Below are 18,362 nucleotides of genomic sequence, written 5' to 3'. Positions count from 1 at the left end.
CCAAGTCTACTGTAATCACTCTCACTAGTATCTTATGATTGAGCTACAATGATGTTCACTTCATGTAACGACCTAACTTTTTGTACTAAGCTGAGGTCATTACCTTAAAAATAAATAACAATTTTGACCATTTCTTGAAAAGAGAAAAACTAAATTTTCATTAAAAATATCATGAAAACATGTTGCAGCTGGTTTTACAAATAAAAATATTTAGGATCAAAACACCGAAAACAAACATTGAAAAGCTAAAGCAAAATTAAGTCTCCATATGACATGTTACGAGCCTTTTTTGTTGCTCACTAGCTTTTCTCTACCTGTACCTTTACGTGAAATATTAAACATAAAAAATGGTGAGTTATAAACATATACTCAGTAAAAGATCCACTACTAGTCCCGCTAGGTTTCTATTAACTTCTCATTAGGATCCTGTGATGAGGTACCCAAAACTATCATGTGTCCGATGGAACACATGTAACCTAGTGATCCCGAAGAAACACTCTCATTTATTGGTAAACTTGAAGGAACACCTATGATGTCGGGTATAGTGGTCTCGTCGGACTACTCATAAACATAACATGACAAGCTGGTAGTCAATGCATACAGTCATAAAACTTTTGAAAGTAATTTGGGCCAAAGTGCACAAGTAAAATGAGAGAAATTCTGTTTTGACACCTCCAACTTGTCGATATTTAACTTAAGCATGCAAAGTATATGTAGGTTCCACTTAACCAACTTGCCATCTCGCCCAACTTCAATCACAATACCTACATAAAACTCCTTAAAACTTCAATGCCTTGCTAATCTCTCTAGCCTTGGCCGCAAGCATTATCTCGCATGCAAGCATTGCCCATCACCATCCCACCTAACCCTTCAGCCTCACTAACCTCTATAAGCATGCCTTAAATGCCTAGCCATGGTCCTCTCACCTAACAGAGTTAGAGGTTATTTAGGACTCTCAACTCTTCTCGACCACAAACTTATACTTGTCTTTGACCACCTATCTCATGCCAACTTGCTCAAATAACCTCTTCTTTTTGGCCTCCTACCAAGCTCCAAAACGCCAAACTTATGGACTTCGCCAAAATTTTCCTTTCATCAACTTAGCCTCCTTAGCTTTTATGCAATGGACATATCACATTAGACATAAAGCAACATATAAGTAGATGTCAACTTCTTTTATAACATGACCCTAGCTTAATCACCTAGTTTAATCACATACTTAGAACCAGAATTTCACATCCACACTAGCTCAAAACACGTTGAACACATACAAACAAAGCGATATTCCAGCCAAAGAAAGTAAGTAAAAAACTGACAAAATAAACGATCATCCAGTATACTAAACGATCCTCTAGTTTTACTAAGCATTCGTTTGACATAATCTGAATGATCATTTGACTCAACGTATACGATTGTGTAAGCATAAGTTAAAGAATTATTTAGCTGTTTTGAATGATCGTTCAATTTTTTTATTTATTTAATGTACTTGATTATTTCATGTTTTCTAATTTCTCAACATCATTTTAATGTAGACTATTGTTGTATCAAAGCTTAAGCTATCATTTAATGAGATAGTTTATTAGGAAGCTTGAGTAGGAGGGGACGATCTTATGCCCATTGATGATCATATAAGATCGAATAAAAACATAATTGATTAACATTCCATGGATGCACAAGCTGATACTCATCATAATGAAATGTATGATGATCCAGGGTGCATGCATTTGAATTCGTGCAATCATCACATGCACCACTTCAACGTAATGAAGCTCTTGTTCATCACACCCCCTCATATGCCACATGTTGAATATAAGCAACGAGCATCGTTTCCAACTACTCATGAGAAGGAATCCAATAGGGGGTGACACTTCAGACAAAGTTACCAAATCCTTAGGAAGACATAGACATTCATGATCTTATAGGCATCTTAAAGATGAAATGTTTGAAGCTCGAATGGATTTGTCTAGATTAATTGATATTGTCTATCAGATGGCTAATGCTATTAATCGGCAACAAAACGAGTTGTCTGAAATCAAGCGAATGGTTGAGAGGATGATCTAGGTAAGCCCTTGTTCTGTTGTACATAACATACGATCATCCACTAATTTGATTAAATTTGTAGGATGTCATCCAAAATCCAAAGGAGTCAATTCAATGCTAAAGGATGCGATTGTTGCGATGAAATATAACAACTTGGTCGTTTGGAGTAATCAAATTGCCCACATGACATTGTGGGATGAACATCCATATTTTCTCGAGTATGTGCTTGGCAATCATGGAGTACAAGTCTGGGTGGTTAGAGGTTGACTATGTGTTTGGACTGGGCAATATTAAGCAACATTAGCTAATGGTTCCAACTCATATAAAATTGCAAGATACTTGTTTTTTACTCTAGGCCAAATTATATCGAGAGCAACATAGTGGATGAAATTCTCCAAACTGCAGTGTCGCCATGCATTCCCTCATTTTTTACAGCAATTGGGGTTAACGAGGACATACCTCTATTCAAATAGCCACTAAAGTGATCAAATGAGCATTACAGTATGGAAAGTCTATAAATTGTGGAATTTTTTGTGCAGATTTTGTAGAATGTCTTGTAACATATACAAATTGGGATAACCTTAAGCAAGAGATCACGGAATTGTTTAGACAATAATATGTGGCCAAGTTTTGGGCCAATAAATTTTTTAGTAAACTTTGTGTTTGTACTGCTCATTTGTTTAAATATATACTCTATGATATATACTAATTAACAAACAAACATAAATAAAATCAATATACAAGTATAAACGATTATGCAACAAACCTAAATGATTGTGCAACAAACATAAACGATCAACTGATCAATCTAAACGATCAAACAATTTAGACACGGTAAGCTTTTCCCTTACGGGATAAGTTCTTCCATAACTTATACTCAAACGGTATGTTCGACCCACTTGCTCTTATTTGGACTTTATCAAGTGTCCAAGAACCCAACTTTTGGCTTTATCATCAATCGCTTAGCTAATATTGAATGATCATAAGGATTTTCTTACATGATCATATAGATTTTTAGTACATGATTGGTAAAAGTGATGTTAGAAAAAAAATATATAAAAAAAAGATCAAAAGTGCCATTAAAAAAGTTTCACCTAAAACTATGAGAGAGATCAATTGAAGATGAACATGAATAGTAGAGAATGAGAATGGAATTAAATGTGTTAGAGTAAGTTTTCTTTATATGATTATTCATACAATTCAACAATTAAATGTTGTTGAGAATAAATGTTTTGGTGTAACTTTAGTGATGCATAAGAAACACTCTGGTGAAATTCACAAGGAAAGAGAAGTCTTTGGTTTTAGTGTGAAAAGTTTCATGATTCACCCACCCACCCACCTCTCCTTTTTTCCTTCTTTGAATATCAACAACTCACTTGCCCCCAACACTTCATCTCGCTTTTACACAAGTTCATTGTTCAGAAATCTTGTCTTCACTTGCAGTTTCCATGGCAAATTGCGCCCTTCTTTTGCTCTTCATTGCTTCTCTTTTCGTGAACTGCTCTCTTGCTCTTACGCTCTCCTTGAACCTAGTACATCGATTCTCCGACGAGGCTAAATCACTTTGGGAGTCCAGGAGGACTGGCAATGTCTCTGCGAAGTTCTGGCCGCCGACGAATAGCTTGAAGTATTTTCAAATGCTTATGGACTATGACTTGAAGAGGCGACGGCTGAACATCGGATCCAAGTACGACGTGCTTTTTCCTTCTGAAGGAAGCCAGGTTATATTCTTCGGAAACGAGTTTAATTGGTTAGTTTGCTTGAACTTGATCACTCTAACGTTTAACTTACTCCCATTTTTGTAGTTTTCTCTACTTCCACAACAACTATTTTGTTTAAATACATATTTTTTCTTCACCATTAAAAATTTGAAGAATGTAGGTTTGAACTTGTTCTTTAGAGCTATTAATGAATTCAATGGGTCTAGTTGTTCAGGTTACATTACACATGGATTGATTTAGGAACACCCAGTGTTCCGTTTCTCGTTGCTTTGGATGTTGGAAGTGACCTGCTCTGGGTTCCGTGTGATTGCATTCAATGTGCTCCCTTGTCTGCAAATTATTATAGCGTTCTGGTATAGTCGCAAACTATCACCAACACTGATTTCGTCGTTTCTTTAATGTTTTTTTTTTACATTTTCCAAGTCTTACTTTCGGATGAGCAGCTAAACTAAGTTGTTCATTATCAATAATCTTTTACGCACAGACAATTAATCTTTGTACCACCCATATTCCTTATTCACTTGCCACATTTAACAAGAGAAGAGCTGTATTCAAACTTCTTCCATGCAGTCATTTTATTGATGGAAAGAAAAAAAAGAACGATCAGGAAAGGGAAAACAATGTACAGCAAAATTAAGAACCACTTACCTAAGTCTAGAGTTTGAATAAACACGACATATATGTATGGTTTTCTAATCAACTAAATATCTAAGTCCTGTTACGTTTATGTTAGTATGCTACCGTACTTGTCAGTGGTTCACTAAGAACTGAAACAGGTTTTTCAGTTAATTTCACCAATTGGTTGGCAGGTGTTCTATACTGTTTGGGGCTGTCTATGATGCAGGATAGGGATCTGAGTGAGTACAATCCAGCTTTATCAAGCACCAGCAAGCACCTTTTCTGCGGTCATCAATTATGTGCCTGGAGCACAACTTGCAAAAGTGCCAATGATCCCTGCACTTATAAGCGAGATTATTACTCAGATAATACATCAACTTCTGGATTTATGATTGAAGATAAATTGCAGTTGACATCTTTCAGTAAACATGGAACACATAGCCTATTGCAAGCCTCGGTTGTATTTGGGTAGGCTCTTACCGCATCACATATTTTGATGTTTTCTACCTCTTTAATGACGTTGAACTTAAAATATTGTAATGAGACCTGAATCTTTGCCTGTGATCTCCCTCTCTTGATGCAGTTGTGGTAGGAAACAGAGTGGCAGCTATTTGGATGGGGCTGCTCCTGATGGTGTCATGGGGTTGGGTCCTGGAAATATTTCAGTGCCAACCTTATTGGCACAAGAAGGATTGGTTAGAAACACATTTTCGCTTTGTTTTGATAATAATGGTTCTGGGAGAATCCTCTTTGGGGACGATGGTCCTGCCACCCAGCAAACAACACAATTTTTGCCCTTATTTGGTGAATTGTAAGCGATTCAACAACTAATTATTAGCTAAGACAATTCTACTTCTATTATTCTCTTGAAATTATCTATGTTACCATTATTACCATCATTAATAAACCATCCATTCCTTGCCTCAGTGCTGCCTATTTTATTGGGGTGGAGTCTTTTTGTGTTGGGAGTTCCTGTCTGCAGAGAAGTGGATTCCAGGCGTTGGTTGACAGTGGCTCATCTTTTACATATCTTCCCGCAGAAGTCTATAAAAAGATTGTCTTTGAGGTGATATTGCAACATAAAGCTGTATGCTATTCCAATTGAGAGTGGCTTAAAGTCTCACATTACTTGATGCAGTTTGATAAACAAGTAAAAGTTAATGCTACCAGGATAGTTCTCCGGGAACTTCCCTGGAATTACTGCTATAATATTAGGTAGGTGCCCGATCAAGAAAATAAGTACTGGATGATATTTTCCTCATTACTTGAGGGTTGACAGGCTGTTTTATTATTGTGAAACAGTACGCTGGTGTCCTTTAATATTCCTAGCATGCAACTCGTGTTTCCATTGAATCAAATCTTTATACACGATCCTGTTTATGTCCTCCCTGCAAACCAAGTAAGTTAACCATTTTACTTTTGTTTCTTGAGTGATTTTACACAAACGATTATTCTCAGTTGAAGGGCCCTTAAGAGTCATGAATATTTGTTGGTGTATTTCCTCAATTTTGTTTCTTTTTTTCTCTTTGTTTTTTGGTTTGGGATTGGGAAAACTAAAAAGTTTTCTGAACAAAAGTTTAATGCCTTAACTTGCTCCTCTTTTGTTATGGATGGGGGCTGTTGCATTCAAAATGCTCCTTTGTCTTGAATAACAATAACAAATTCAATCCAAAAGATCTTCCATATTCTTTTGCCACAATGGCTATGATTGATCTGTTTCGGTTGAAGTATCAATTTCATGATGCAGGGGTATAAAGTGTTTTGCTTAACTTTAGAAGAGACAGATGAAGATTATGGTGTAATTGGACGTAAGTATGGCTTTTGACTCTGTCGCATATGCCACTTTTTCAACGGTTTTCTTTTTCATGAAGAAGAAACAATTTCATTGATCTTTTTCAATGCTTTCTCTCTAGTATAGTTCCTTTTTTGCAACTATCATGCAATTACATATTGTAGCTTGGATGCATAAAAGCATTTGCGTTAAATCTTGTGACATCTTCCTTTTGTGCTGCAGAAAACTTGATGGTGGGTTACCGGATGGTTTTTGACCGAGAAAATCTTAAATTGGGTTGGTCCAAGTCCAAATGTAAGCATGTTTTCATTATTAACATTTTATATATATATTTTTTTCTCAACAGTATGGTAGCTGCTCGTCCATCTCTTAGATTATTTAGGAGAAAGATTTTGGATATTGGGCAATAACTATATCTTGCCTTTTGAATTCTCTATCCAGCTTATTGTATCAATGATTTTCTCACTAATGACCACCTAGGCATTGTGAAGCATCTTTAACTTACATATTAAGATTTTCATTTTCAATTCTTCGTGGGTCGAGATTTAAGTTTTGTGAAGCCTTTTGTATAGTTTTCTGGCTCTCTTTGTTTGATGAGGATGGAAAATGAACTTATAATTGATCAATGATTAAATTCCCGTCTTCATTCGAGATTTATAAGTGTTTGTAAAACTGCAGGCCTAGATATCAACAGTAGTACGACAGAGCATGCCAAACCACCTTCAAATAATGGAAATGCGAAATCGCCAATTGCATTACCACCAACAAATAGGCAAGCAATTGCACCGACTGCTGCAAGAACGTCTTCGAAATCTTCCCTATCTGCATCCCATTTTTCTCCTTTGTTGCTACTGTTGCTTGCAGCTTTTCTGGTCGCTTGTTGGATTTGTTGAGTTCATAATGTAAATGTTGGCTTTTCTGATATGCAGTTCAATTACTTAAACCTCTTATCCCTTGCTGTAAGTTGCCCTAACATATAGGGAAAAATAAATTGCAGTTTTTCTCGGTATTTACTTACCCACAAATGTTTTATAGACGCCTTTTGCAATTCACGCATCTTTTGCAACTGCCAGTTCAACGTGCTACTGTATCTGAACTACTACATTGACCCTTAAAAGTTTGTTATTGTTCATTTTTTTTCTCTTTTTGAAGTGGCATGTCCAAACATGCCAACAAATTAACGAAGATCTACAAAACTATATTGGAAGATTTAGGTTGTACGCAGATCAAGAATTTCAGCACAAGCAAGGAAACAGAACTTGGGTTGTGACTGACTATGTCTAGTACCTCACCTACTAATTGCTAAGTTCCAATATTGTCTAGGCATGTATTTGATAGTATAAGATTGCATTTTAAAATCAATTGACAATGAGAGAAGTAATCCATCTATCTTACGAAGAGTATGAGTTGTAATTATGGTAATTGTAGCTGACCTTTCACTGTAGTTGCTGAAAGTGATGGAAACATCTGACAGGTTAACAGCAATGGGAGATGGATTTTCGGAAAATATGATTTGATTTTTTATTATCCCCGTAGGAGCCTATTACCCTGGCCGAATGGCTCATGCAGAATGGCCGCATGGTAAAGACCTTTTCAAACATTCAAATGAGTTCGTAAAGAGAAAAACTACTGTATAATACCTTGCACAGAGAAAATATTGTCCTTCCAATTTTAGATACCTTTCATTTTTTTTTTTTTGCTGGACATGAACTTTTAGTTTCATCATTTCAAGTAATCTTATCACTTCAACCATAAAATTTTCACACTTTCAACCACATCTGAGAGTTTCTTTTATTTATCTAATTCAACTAATCTTTCTTGGACCAAATCACTTGTTTAAAGCTCATATATGGACTATTGTCTCTGGATTGTAAAACCACCGAGCTCCCCTCAGTTTCAACAAATTTCTCAATAAAGTACACTGCTTGTCATACGAAGTTTTATAGTTTATTATCTCATTGCCAGTGTTGAGGCATGAGTTGATATCGAGAATAACAAGCTCAATTGCTCTCCAAATTGATATAATATTATCATGATTTGGCATAGATTTTGGACTTTATACCAATAAAACAGTTGTTTACTTGTAACGGACCAATCCTACTCGGTATTTAAATTTGTAGTTGGTATTGGAGATTTAGAGGGAAGAGGCTTGAATCTTTCAGAATTAGTCTTTGATATTTTAGTCATCTCGTGGTTTTGTTCTATACACGCCATTTGTATCGATATATTCTATTCTCTTTTTTCATTGTGATCACAAAATAGAATAATGGTGATCAATATGAAAAATAAGAAAATAGTATGAAAAATTCTTACTCGAATTTTGATAAAGTGGAGCACCCTTTAGAATAAAAAAAAGGTTAACCTTTTACCCATAGAGAGAATCCAACAAATTGTGAGAAAGGCACTCTGAATATTGGGTGAATTTAATTTGAAAGAGAAATATATTGATTTATTTCACTTTCTTTTCTTCTTTTTCCTCAAAAGGAATTGAAACTCCAAGTTTTATTATGAGATAGTGATGGATGAAGGTGAGATGAGGCTGAGTGTCACTTGAACAATTACTCTTCAAAACAATAGTGTGTGTCCCTCAACAATTCAAAGTGCTAAAAAGTTGAGTGGTTCTGTTCTGAATAAGTCATTTCATAAGCCTTGGATTTGTGTTTGGGAACATTTGGCAGTGTCTACAAATGCATTTTGATTCACACATAGTTTTTAGTTTTTCTTTTTTTCTTATTTCTCTTTGGTCATGTCTAATCATATTAATTAAGCCTAATTTAATTATTTAGAGTCGGTGTTTTTTCCCTCCTAATTATATACTGTGATTGGCTTTGTCCCATTCCTTATTCCTTCTTAATTTTGTCTTTGTCTTTATGTCTGTAACCTCTAATTATTACCTTATCAAGATCAATATTTCAAATCTTGGATATTCTAAAGTGTTGGTTTGTTAGGCAATAAACTATACTACACATAATGTGGATATGATGCAATACAAACATGATCGGATGCTATTTTTCTACAACGAAAGGATAGGAACGTTGCGATGACTATTCATGTAAACATATACATCTCTAATTTATATGGAAGAAAGGATTTACAAGTGAATAACCCTATATATTTTGAAATATTTCAATCTCAAAATTTATTATTTTTGTCTTATATTTAACGAGTGTACCACACATATTTAATAAGAGTAACAACTTCTATTCAATTGTAGAACTTTTGGTAGTTACTAATGAGTTCATGAAATTGAAGTCCCCCTCTTCTTAATCACGCTCTCAAGATTATTTTAAGTGATAGAACTATATTTATAAATATAGCAAAATAGTATAATTTATCTATTATGAACTATGGTAGATCTAGATAGACTATTATGATCAACTATTATGATCAAGATAAAGACATCTTAGATATTATACAATATTTTGTACATATTTTTGTTCACTTTGCTATATTTGAATGTAACTCTTTAAAAGTTTATAAGTTTTATTTAGTATTATCAATTCAACTATAACTCAATACAAAAGAAATCGATTATCTTTCACTCTCACTTGTGAGTTATTGAATTAAAACAAAATCTATTTAATACTTATGGAAGGGTATGTTTCAACTTTCCCCCAAGATTTTAGGGTTTTCATGTCGATTTGTCTCTAGAATCTCTCTTTGGACCTATATGTTAAAAGGTACAAATATTTGATGTGAGGTTGAGGCTCAAGATTATCTAAAAAAGGAAATAGAACTTAATCTAAAGAGTATATGAGTGATATTTGAAACCACCAACATATATATATATATATATATTAGGGCTATAGATTATAGAAGAAGCCTCCGGATGCTCAATAATTTTTAGTAATGAAACAATGTATGTGGGGACTATTATGTTGGCCATCCATATGCATATATCTAATTAATATACATATATACCACCACATTGGTAATTGATCTAAACCATTCAAAAATTTATTATTATGCAAAGACAAGGTATGAAAAAGGAAAAACCTTTGTTATCACATTAATTAAGATCAGCAGCAACAGAGAAAATCTAATACCAGAAATCAAGGGAAGAATAATGATAACGAAAGTTTTGGAACCAATATTCCAAATTGTTGCCACCTTGCAAAGTAGCTACAACTACAACTAGTCATTTATTTGGGTATACTTTTGTATATTCCTTTTCATATATATACTTCTTTTTTCTTTTAAATTATCTTTTCTACAATCCCTTTCCTAAATTCCCACCGCCCAAATCACTGCTCTATCTTCTATGCATTAATTCTACAACTGGATAACTGTCTGTTAACATAAAACCAAAGACAGGAAACTCTCATATGGTAGTTGTAAATTTAGTTTGAAATTTGAAAACATGTACCATGTTTAATTTCAAACCATTAGATCCCTGCTTGGAGCATCGAGTTATTAATGCAATAGTTTGTAGATTATATTATAATTGTCTATGCATGCAATGTATTTTAATTACTATAAATTATAGTAGTGGATATTAAATACTTCAACAAATAAGGAAAGAGTGGATGATTAGAAAACAGTAAATATGGTAACAATTAGGAGATTTAAAATAACCAAGGTAGTTCGACATAAACTTAAAAAGTTTATATACTGAACTTGTAACTTAACCTATTTGGAATTACAGATTGCATTAGTAATTTAGATAAATGTATTTTTTCGTTATGGAGATAGCATTAATATTTAGCTACACGATAGAGATATATGTATAGGACAAAATAACAAACAATTCATTCAACATTCATAACCAGGCAACTACCTTCACCAGTTCCTTTTGAATATTTTGATTGCCATGTGGCTCCGCATCTACCGTTGGATTGAAAAATTATCCACGTGGATGTTAATCATTGAAACTTGATCAATTTTTTATCCATATCACTCCAATAACCATACATATACATATGCATATTCTTGCAGAGATATATGGATAGATATGAATATGAATCATCAAAATGTTCTATAAGGCTTTGAAATTGTCACCATCAGTGAGGGCATTGCCTCTCAAGCTTTTTAGTTTTAACTTTGTTCTTCACTTTCACCTTTTCTTATACATGAAGTATTCAGCCATTTTGTGAAAAAACCAATTTTCCATAGAAAGAAAAGTACAACTTTGGAGTCAAACTCTCATTATCTTTTCAACTGAGTCCCTCCATATTAAGTGTTTATAAGGAGTTCAGGTTCTAAAGAATTACAGAAATCTTGAATTTGTTCAAGAAAGCCATTGGTTTTTCCATTTTTTTTCCATCGGCAATCTTCCCAATATCCCATTTATATAATCTTATAACAACACTTCCGGCCAGGTAGAGCACATCTTGTGAAAGTACTCATTTAGAAACTTATAGAAAAAGGGAAGTTAATCAAAATGGGAGTTGAAGGCACTTGGGAGTACTTCTCCAATTTGGTTAACAAACACAGGAAGAAGAAGAAGCAGATGCAAACAGTATCCTTAAAGGTTCGTATGGACTGCGAGGGCTGCGGCCGCAAGATGAAGCAAATCATGTCTCGTGTTAAGGGTACGTAAAACTTTTGAGTTTGGTAGTAATTTCAAATTATAAACTAAATAAAAGTTACTACTCTCCTACTCTCTCAAATTCTCTTTTGTTTCATTTTTTGCTTGGCTTTTTGATTGTTACTTGTACTTGTTTTTGTGCGTCATAATCCACATACAACTCCTTGTAGATTGATGAGTAAGTGCATCTTAAGCTGCAATTATCCCGATACAATCTTTCCGTTATTACAAAAGTAGTTGAATTGCGGACGAGAGCTCTTCTTTGGAAAAAGCGCGCTCCTTAATTTATTGACACAGTACAAATCATATAGTTCAAAATGACGATGGCTTGGTTTTGCAGGCGCGAAGAAAGTGGATGTGGATGTGAAGCAAATGAAGGTGACAGTAACAGGTTACATAGAGCCAAAGAAGGTGTTGAAGGCAGCACAAGCAACAAAGAAAAAGGTGGAGATGTGGCCTTATGTTCCAGTTTCATTGGAGCCATATCCATATATATCAGCCTCTTATGACAAGAAGGCTCCTCCAAATATGGTTAGGAGTGTTCCAAACACAGCCACCATTACTGAGACTCTTGTCAATGAAAACTATGTTCGAATGTTTAGTGATGATAATCCCTACGCTTGTTCTATCATGTAATTCATAACTACCTATTTGTTTTCCCTTCATTCTAAAAACTAATACTCTACACTTTTACATATACTGCCCTAACCTATAATATGTCTTTGGTATTTTGTTCATTACTTTTAGTTTTTTTTTGTTCATTTTGGTCATGGTACAAAATGTTCATTTAGTCCCTGAATTTTTATCTTTAGTTCATTCTAGGTTTTTGTATTTTTCCATATTTGTTTATTTTAGATTTTGTACCTCTAGAACTAGTGAGTCTCCTTCAAATTAATGGAAATAAAATAAAAATTGAAGGGACAAAAATGACTCTTTAAATGAGCAATTACAGGAACCAATGTATTTAAACCAAACCTCAAACCTTATCCCTTATGATAGATGATACGGAATGAAATAATGTTCATTGCTATGTTGAATATTCAACATGCTTTAATTAGGAATTGATTATATTCACGAGGGTTGTAAAAAATTAAAAGATAACGTGAGTTAAGTGGGTTAATGTTAAAGTTACATGAGTTTCATACATAAATTATTTTTTTGAGAAGGATAGATCCAGAAGTCATATTAGGTGAGCATTCTTTTAGCATCCTCATCGTTCCTCACAAGATTCATTCGTTGAAGCGAAAGTTACGTGATAATAAGAAAAAAGAAGGGTGGGAGGCAAGCCGAAAACACAATGAGAGAAAAAACAAGTTATGTGAAAGCATTACAATTTAGAGTAATGACAGTGGGAGAGTAATCCGAGAACATTTTGTTTATAGATGACCATGAGCTGGTGAAGCTGCATATGTTTTCTCAAATATTTGTAGTGCTCGCAAATTTGTTGTTGAATAATCTGTTATTTAATTTCTCTGCAACCATATAGTCCAAATAGTAGCCACACCCATGTTGAAAAAGATAATACCTTTCTTGTTTTTTGTGTTGACAGAGGAAAGGTTCTTGCAAAGACTATGGAAACTTAAATTTGTGTTCTTCCAACCAACATATTCTTCAATTTTCTTCCAAAAATATTTTATAAAGTTACAATGAATGAAGAGGTGATCAGCATTTTCATTATCCTTTTGATAGAGGATACACTAGCTAGGACTAAGGCAGTGATTTTTCAGTAGTCTTTGCGGCTTATCACAGTGAAGATGCCATGTTGAGATAAAGTCCACGTAAATACTTTTCATTTTTTGGGTAAGCACCATATCAATATTTTCATTGTTGGAAGTCTTCAACATTTCTTTGACAAAGGCAACTGAAAAAATATTGTTTCTATTGTTCTTCCAAATAGGAGTATCAGAACCTCTGTTATCATTAGGAGTAGGGAGAGAGTCTTTTATGAAGTTCCATAGATTTTGTTCTCTCTGGGAAATGGGGCCTTCTCGGTTTGAAGTTCTAATCATCATTGGTCTCATTCCAAGCTTTTCTTTGATGGTAGTATTTTGAATTTGAGAAACAGCAAAAAGTCTGGGGGCAACTACTTTAAGGGGGCAATTTCTACTCCATAAACTATGCTAGAAATAAAGAAATTCATCATTGTTGATTAATGGGTACCGCTACACCTAATTATGTATGTTCTTGTATTGTTCCTATACATATAGAAGAAAGAATATACAAAAATTAGAACTATAGAACTTTAAGGTGTTAGTTTCAAAATTCAAAAAACTGAAACTTTGATGAAAAACATTGTGTAACCCAATTTGAAGGTCAAAACAGACGTTTTTTTTAAGGATAAAGGAGGGACAAGCTGCGTTCAGACATTTTACTTATGACATAGGGAATGATTAAACTTTTCCCGATGCCGGGCAAAGATGCGTTCGAAAAAATGAGATAATTAAATATTTATTTATCTTCTCCCGACATCTTGAACTACGGCGTCGGAAATACTTGTCTCAACCAATGCGTATTTTTATGTGTCAGAGATTGACCTTTGTTCCGACGTTGCTTTTGCCGACACCTTGTGTCATTTTACTCATACAAATTAAAGAACGATCATCATGAGTAAGAGTTCATAACTACTTAAGATTTGAATCGAGTTACATAGCGTCATTGTTTCAAATATTAATCACTTCAGCCAACGATGTTACAACAAAAGATTATATATTTCATGATTCACTCTTATACAATCTCACTTTATCACATCCCCACTCGCATGTTTACATCATGAACGATTTGAATTACAGTGTTTGTAACAATTACAAAGCAAGTCACATCCATAATGTTATTAAAATAAGTCACTCAACCTTATCTACATATATGTTATTTCCTTAAACACAATTCACTTTTATGTTATTGTTCAAAAGACGTTAAATAATTGGAATTGGATCTTTGTTGATTGAAGGATCTTTGTTGATTGAATTTGAGTTACGTAAATAATAACACTTTATTTATTAGAAAATAAATAACACCTAAATTATTGAATAGTTTGTTTCAATTTACAAACGCAATCCCAACAATAGATTGATGGCCACTACAATTTAATTTTTGTCAATTTCCTCCAAGTCCTTTATTCTTTGCAAGGACCTTAGAGTCAGTGGCACCAATCCACAGAGGTCTCTTAATATTTGATTCCATTAACCATGCATCATAACTTCATAAGATAATTTGGGATTGGGGACTGAATTTACATGGCGATAAATATCGTAGCTGCTAAAACCATGGATACAACTTGATTTTGATGCCCTGTAGGACCTACTTTAGAAAGAAAACATACCATTTTGTTTACATGAGGGTTATAGACGGTACAACACAAATGAATCCTGTAAAGACATTTTAGGTCAACAGCAAAGAACAAATCAGCACTTAAATTGGATTCATCATTTTGTACAGTTTTTACCATGCCATGAAACCTAAATAGACTCGTGTATTACCATAGCAATGAGAAGATGATTTTGAACGGATGAACTAATTTATATGAACGATGACAATGCAAGGTAGCATTTTAAAGTACAAAGCCAATTTCTCTAGAGAACAAAAAGTAGCACTACAATTTTTCAATCTTAAACCACACCAACCTCAATATTGAGAATTATCAAACACCCATGGTTGGTGCAAGAAAAGCTCTCGCCCATTCATTTGCACCGCTCCTAAGGCAATATCTTCCGCACGTTTCCTTGCTGTTTCCTCTCTTTTAGCAGATGCCTCAGCATCCTGCAAATAAGAGAAAATGGTTAGGAATAGGATGTCAAACATCAACTACTCATTAACTCTACTGACACAAATCACTCTTAAAAGACTGGTGGAATGGCTTAGGTTTGTTTTAGTGGTTAGTTAACTCGAACAAAAATGAACCTGCAGTTCATGTGGTCTATCAATTGTTGAAACATGTGATTTAGAACGTTAATAGCCACCAAATTCAAAGATAGCCACTTACATATAGTAGGTATTTTCTAGTAGAATTTCACTGATCTTCTTTAACAATTTCATTAAAATTTCCATGGAAAATGGAACTCATGTTTGATTCTCGGTGGACTTTAGGAACGCTAATAGTTCTTCCCAAGTTATTCTTACCTAACTCTTTATTTTGACTTGGAAATGAGGTGCTTGTCAGTTCTGTCTTAATCCTCTCAATTACAGTTCTTCTACATCGACCATCCTAGATCATGACTTTTCATTTTGGAAGACTACTAATGATCATGAATCTCATATTAGGCCAATCTCCTTTCTGCTACAAGGGATGTGCCTATGTCAAACTTCAAATGGACTCTTGATCCTTCAGGAGTGTGATAAAACGCTGATATAGTGTTTCCATTTTATTGATATCTCAAACATAAATTACAATATAAAAGAACAAACAAGTAAAAGAACTCTAACCCTCTACCCTTCCTTCCTTTCAAGGAATGTTGCAGTCCATTATCTTCACCAAATTCTTCGTGCCTTTCTTCCCTCCCCAACTTTCTATTTATAACCATCTAACTGCCTATATAACTAACTACCCTTAGCCCTATCTAAATCCAGATATCTAACAGAGTGTTCTCTAGGAATTCTCTTGTTGCCCATTAGGTGTCTGAATCCAATCCTTGTCTCCTCTTTCTTCACCATAATTTGGAAAAATCCAAAGGTTAGGTTCTTTGCTTTATCGGTTTCTTTGGGAAGGTTAAACATTGTAACTTCATTCAAAGATCTACATCCATGGTTTTATGTCCCATTGAGAGTGGCGTGTGGGATATGATGTGTGAAAAAGATCTACAGAGGAAATTATTCATCTGTTTTGAAGTTGCTGCTTTGCATTGATTGATATTTGACACTATGGAGAAATTTCTTGAATAAGTTTGGAGTCACTGTTCCTCCCAGATGTTGTAGGGGTATTGGTAAATTCCTCCTTTCAGTACGAAAAATATTTATTATCTGGCCGTGGGATGCGAGATTCTTCATTACATTGTGAAATTTATGGCTTGAGAGAATCAAGAGAACCTTTCAGCAGTCAAAAAGAATCTTGGGAAGAGATTTAGAATGCAGCAAATTTCAATATAACTATCCTCATTTTTTTATTCTTAATAGTTGAGACTGTAGACCCAATCTCTAGTAATCTTGTTCTATTATAAATTTTTTCTTCACTTCTACTTTGCTCCGTTAATAGTTGTTATCTTTTTTTATGGGCCCTAAAGCTGGTTTCTTAATAAAAATAAATGAAAACAAAACAAAATAATCCTAGTCCCTCACAGAAGGACAGAAGGCTAGGATTATCTCTGTAATTTTATACATTCAAACATTTCTTTTCTTTTTCTGATATTTGTAACTGTTGAGTCAGCTTACATGCACTTCGAGTAATCTCACCGACAATTCACCTTACCCTACAACATTTGGGTGTCAACAAAATTCATAAGAAATTAATTTAGGTAGGTGGCTATCATGGATTGAACTCATGTCCTTTTAGTTAGTTATTGAGAGTTATTGAGACTATTTCCATTTTTACCACTAGGTCAAACCAACCCACACGATAGTTTCTCATCGCCTAATTCCTTTTCCTCACCTAATATATCCTAGCTGAATCTCACTGTTTTGAGATTGTTAAGCTCCAAAATGATGATGTGGTCGACATTTCAGAAGTCTCTTTTTTATTGATAAGGCATAAGCTTGTAATGATAGTGAATTGAGAATTGTCTCTTTCTCATCAGATATTTGCCACAACCAAAAATACACTAGCGCACCCTTTAAGTGCATAAAGTTTGGAGGTGTACCTTGTTTGTGTCTAGTAATGTGATATCGTAGTTTCTTCGAGTTTGTTGCCTGTTTGGTTGTTTATTCTAAATTTGTTTTTCTCCTTTCCAAAACTTAAGCCGAATTGAGGTTAGACAAAATTTAGACCCATTATTCTGCAAAGAACAGAGGAATTTATTCCTAATTACCTCTCAAAATTGAATGAATCCTAGAGGTTTCCAAATTCCCAAAAGTGATTCAACGAAACCCTAGATTCTCTAATTTTTCAGGTTATGGCATGGAAATACGATTGATCGGCACCTTAAAGAATTCAAGCGGAGTAATGACACATTAAAGAGCAGCAATCAAAAGAAACAATAAATTTAGAGCCTGAGAGAGATTGATGAAGAACAAGAAGAAGAAGGGAAAATACCTTCCGGCGCTTCCAGGATAGGAATTGAGCCTCTGTGATGGGAACCGTCCTTGGATTATGAGATGAGAGATTCTTCTCTTGTTCCATAGCTGCTTCTTCTGCCCCCATTTTGTTGACCGTATATCAAATTCTTGAATTTGAGAGAAAACCTATACAAATCGTTGTTCTATTCGAATGGGAATTCGAGAGAGTATAGATAAAAAATAGCGAAAACAAGTTGAAAAAAATATCCAAAGGCAATTTAGGTTTATTTATTTCAAAAAAAATTAGAAAATGTTTGAAATATTTACGAAACATTGGAAAATCTAACCGTACATTTTACAAATGTCTATAATGTCTATCAATATTTATTATAGATAAAATTTAAAATTTTGCTATATTTTGTAAATATTTTGGTTCATTTTGTTATTAAATGACTATTTATTTATTTAATAGGTTAAAACTTCATTTTAAAGTTTTAATTTTATAGTTTAGATATTTAACTCT

At 34.1% G+C, this 18,362-nt stretch overlaps 3 protein-coding genes across 5 annotated transcripts; 2 read left to right on the top strand and 1 right to left on the bottom strand.

Annotated features, from left to right (window-relative positions):
- The first annotated feature begins 3,314 nt into the window (after positions 1-3,314).
- LOC101216646 (aspartic proteinase-like protein 1) lies at positions 3,315-7,303 on the top strand. The gene is made up of 10 exons (XM_004140266.3): positions 3,315-3,790; positions 3,976-4,114; positions 4,606-4,847; positions 4,963-5,190; positions 5,307-5,445; positions 5,518-5,594; positions 5,682-5,778; positions 6,127-6,187; positions 6,394-6,465; positions 6,850-7,303. The coding sequence occupies exons 1-10, from the start codon at positions 3,489-3,491 to the stop codon at positions 7,062-7,064; spliced, it is 1,572 nt and encodes a 523-aa protein (XP_004140314.1). The 5' UTR covers positions 3,315-3,488; the 3' UTR covers positions 7,065-7,303.
- Positions 7,304-11,146: 3,843 nt separating this feature from the next.
- LOC101216875 (heavy metal-associated isoprenylated plant protein 24) lies at positions 11,147-12,438 on the top strand. The gene is made up of 2 exons (XM_004140267.3): positions 11,147-11,702; positions 12,039-12,438. The coding sequence occupies exons 1-2, from the start codon at positions 11,552-11,554 to the stop codon at positions 12,332-12,334; spliced, it is 447 nt and encodes a 148-aa protein (XP_004140315.1). The 5' UTR covers positions 11,147-11,551; the 3' UTR covers positions 12,335-12,438.
- A 2,235-nt stretch (positions 12,439-14,673) lies between these two features.
- LOC101217114 (zinc finger CCCH domain-containing protein 15 homolog) lies at positions 14,674-18,116 on the bottom strand. Of its 3 annotated transcripts, none has more exons than XM_011656908.2 (3): positions 17,877-18,116; positions 15,319-15,454; positions 14,674-15,063 (listed from the first exon to the last, which is right to left on the bottom strand). In XM_011656908.2, exons 1-2 carry the CDS (start codon positions 17,982-17,984, stop codon positions 15,320-15,322), a joined length of 243 nt encoding a protein of 80 aa, XP_011655210.1. In that variant the 5' UTR covers positions 17,985-18,116; the 3' UTR covers positions 14,674-15,063; position 15,319. The 3 variants fall into 3 exon arrangements, with proteins under 3 accessions (XP_011655210.1, XP_011655211.1, XP_011655212.1); XM_011656909.2 differs by having other exon boundaries at positions 14,691-14,998; XM_011656910.2 differs by having other exon boundaries at positions 14,691-14,995.
- Between the last annotated feature and the right edge of the window lie 246 nt (positions 18,117-18,362).

This window comes from Cucumis sativus, chromosome 5 (assembly GCF_000004075.3).
Source record: "Cucumis sativus cultivar 9930 chromosome 5, Cucumber_9930_V3, whole genome shotgun sequence".
NCBI classification, from domain to species: Eukaryota; Viridiplantae; Streptophyta; class Magnoliopsida; order Cucurbitales; family Cucurbitaceae; genus Cucumis; species Cucumis sativus.
Note: the sequence above shows the minus strand (reverse complement) of the source record. Positions and strands in the feature narration are given on the sequence as shown.

Bases quoted from the DNA above. Each gene is read 5' to 3' on its own strand.
- LOC101216875 (XM_004140267.3), top strand. From the start codon at position 11,552: ATGGGAGTTGAAGGCACTTGGGAGTACTTCTCCAATTTGGTTAACAAA. The intron at 11,703-12,038 runs GTACGTAAAACT...TTGGTTTTGCAG, and splicing joins AATCATGTCTCGTGTTAAGG to GCGCGAAGAAAGTGGATGTG.
- LOC101216646 (XM_004140266.3), top strand. From the start codon at position 3,489: ATGGCAAATTGCGCCCTTCTTTTGCTCTTCATTGCTTCTCTTTTCGTG. The intron at 4,115-4,605 runs GTATAGTCGCAA...TCTATGATGCAG, and splicing joins CAAATTATTATAGCGTTCTG to GATAGGGATCTGAGTGAGTA. The intron at 4,848-4,962 runs GTAGGCTCTTAC...CTCTTGATGCAG, and splicing joins CAAGCCTCGGTTGTATTTGG to TTGTGGTAGGAAACAGAGTG.
- LOC101217114 (XM_011656908.2), bottom strand. From the start codon at position 17,984: ATGGGGGCAGAAGAAGCAGCTATGGAACAAGAGAAGAATCTCTCATCT. The intron at 15,455-17,876 runs GTATTTTCCCTT...TCTTATTTGCAG, and splicing joins TATCCTGGAAGCGCCGGAAG to GATGCTGAGGCATCTGCTAA.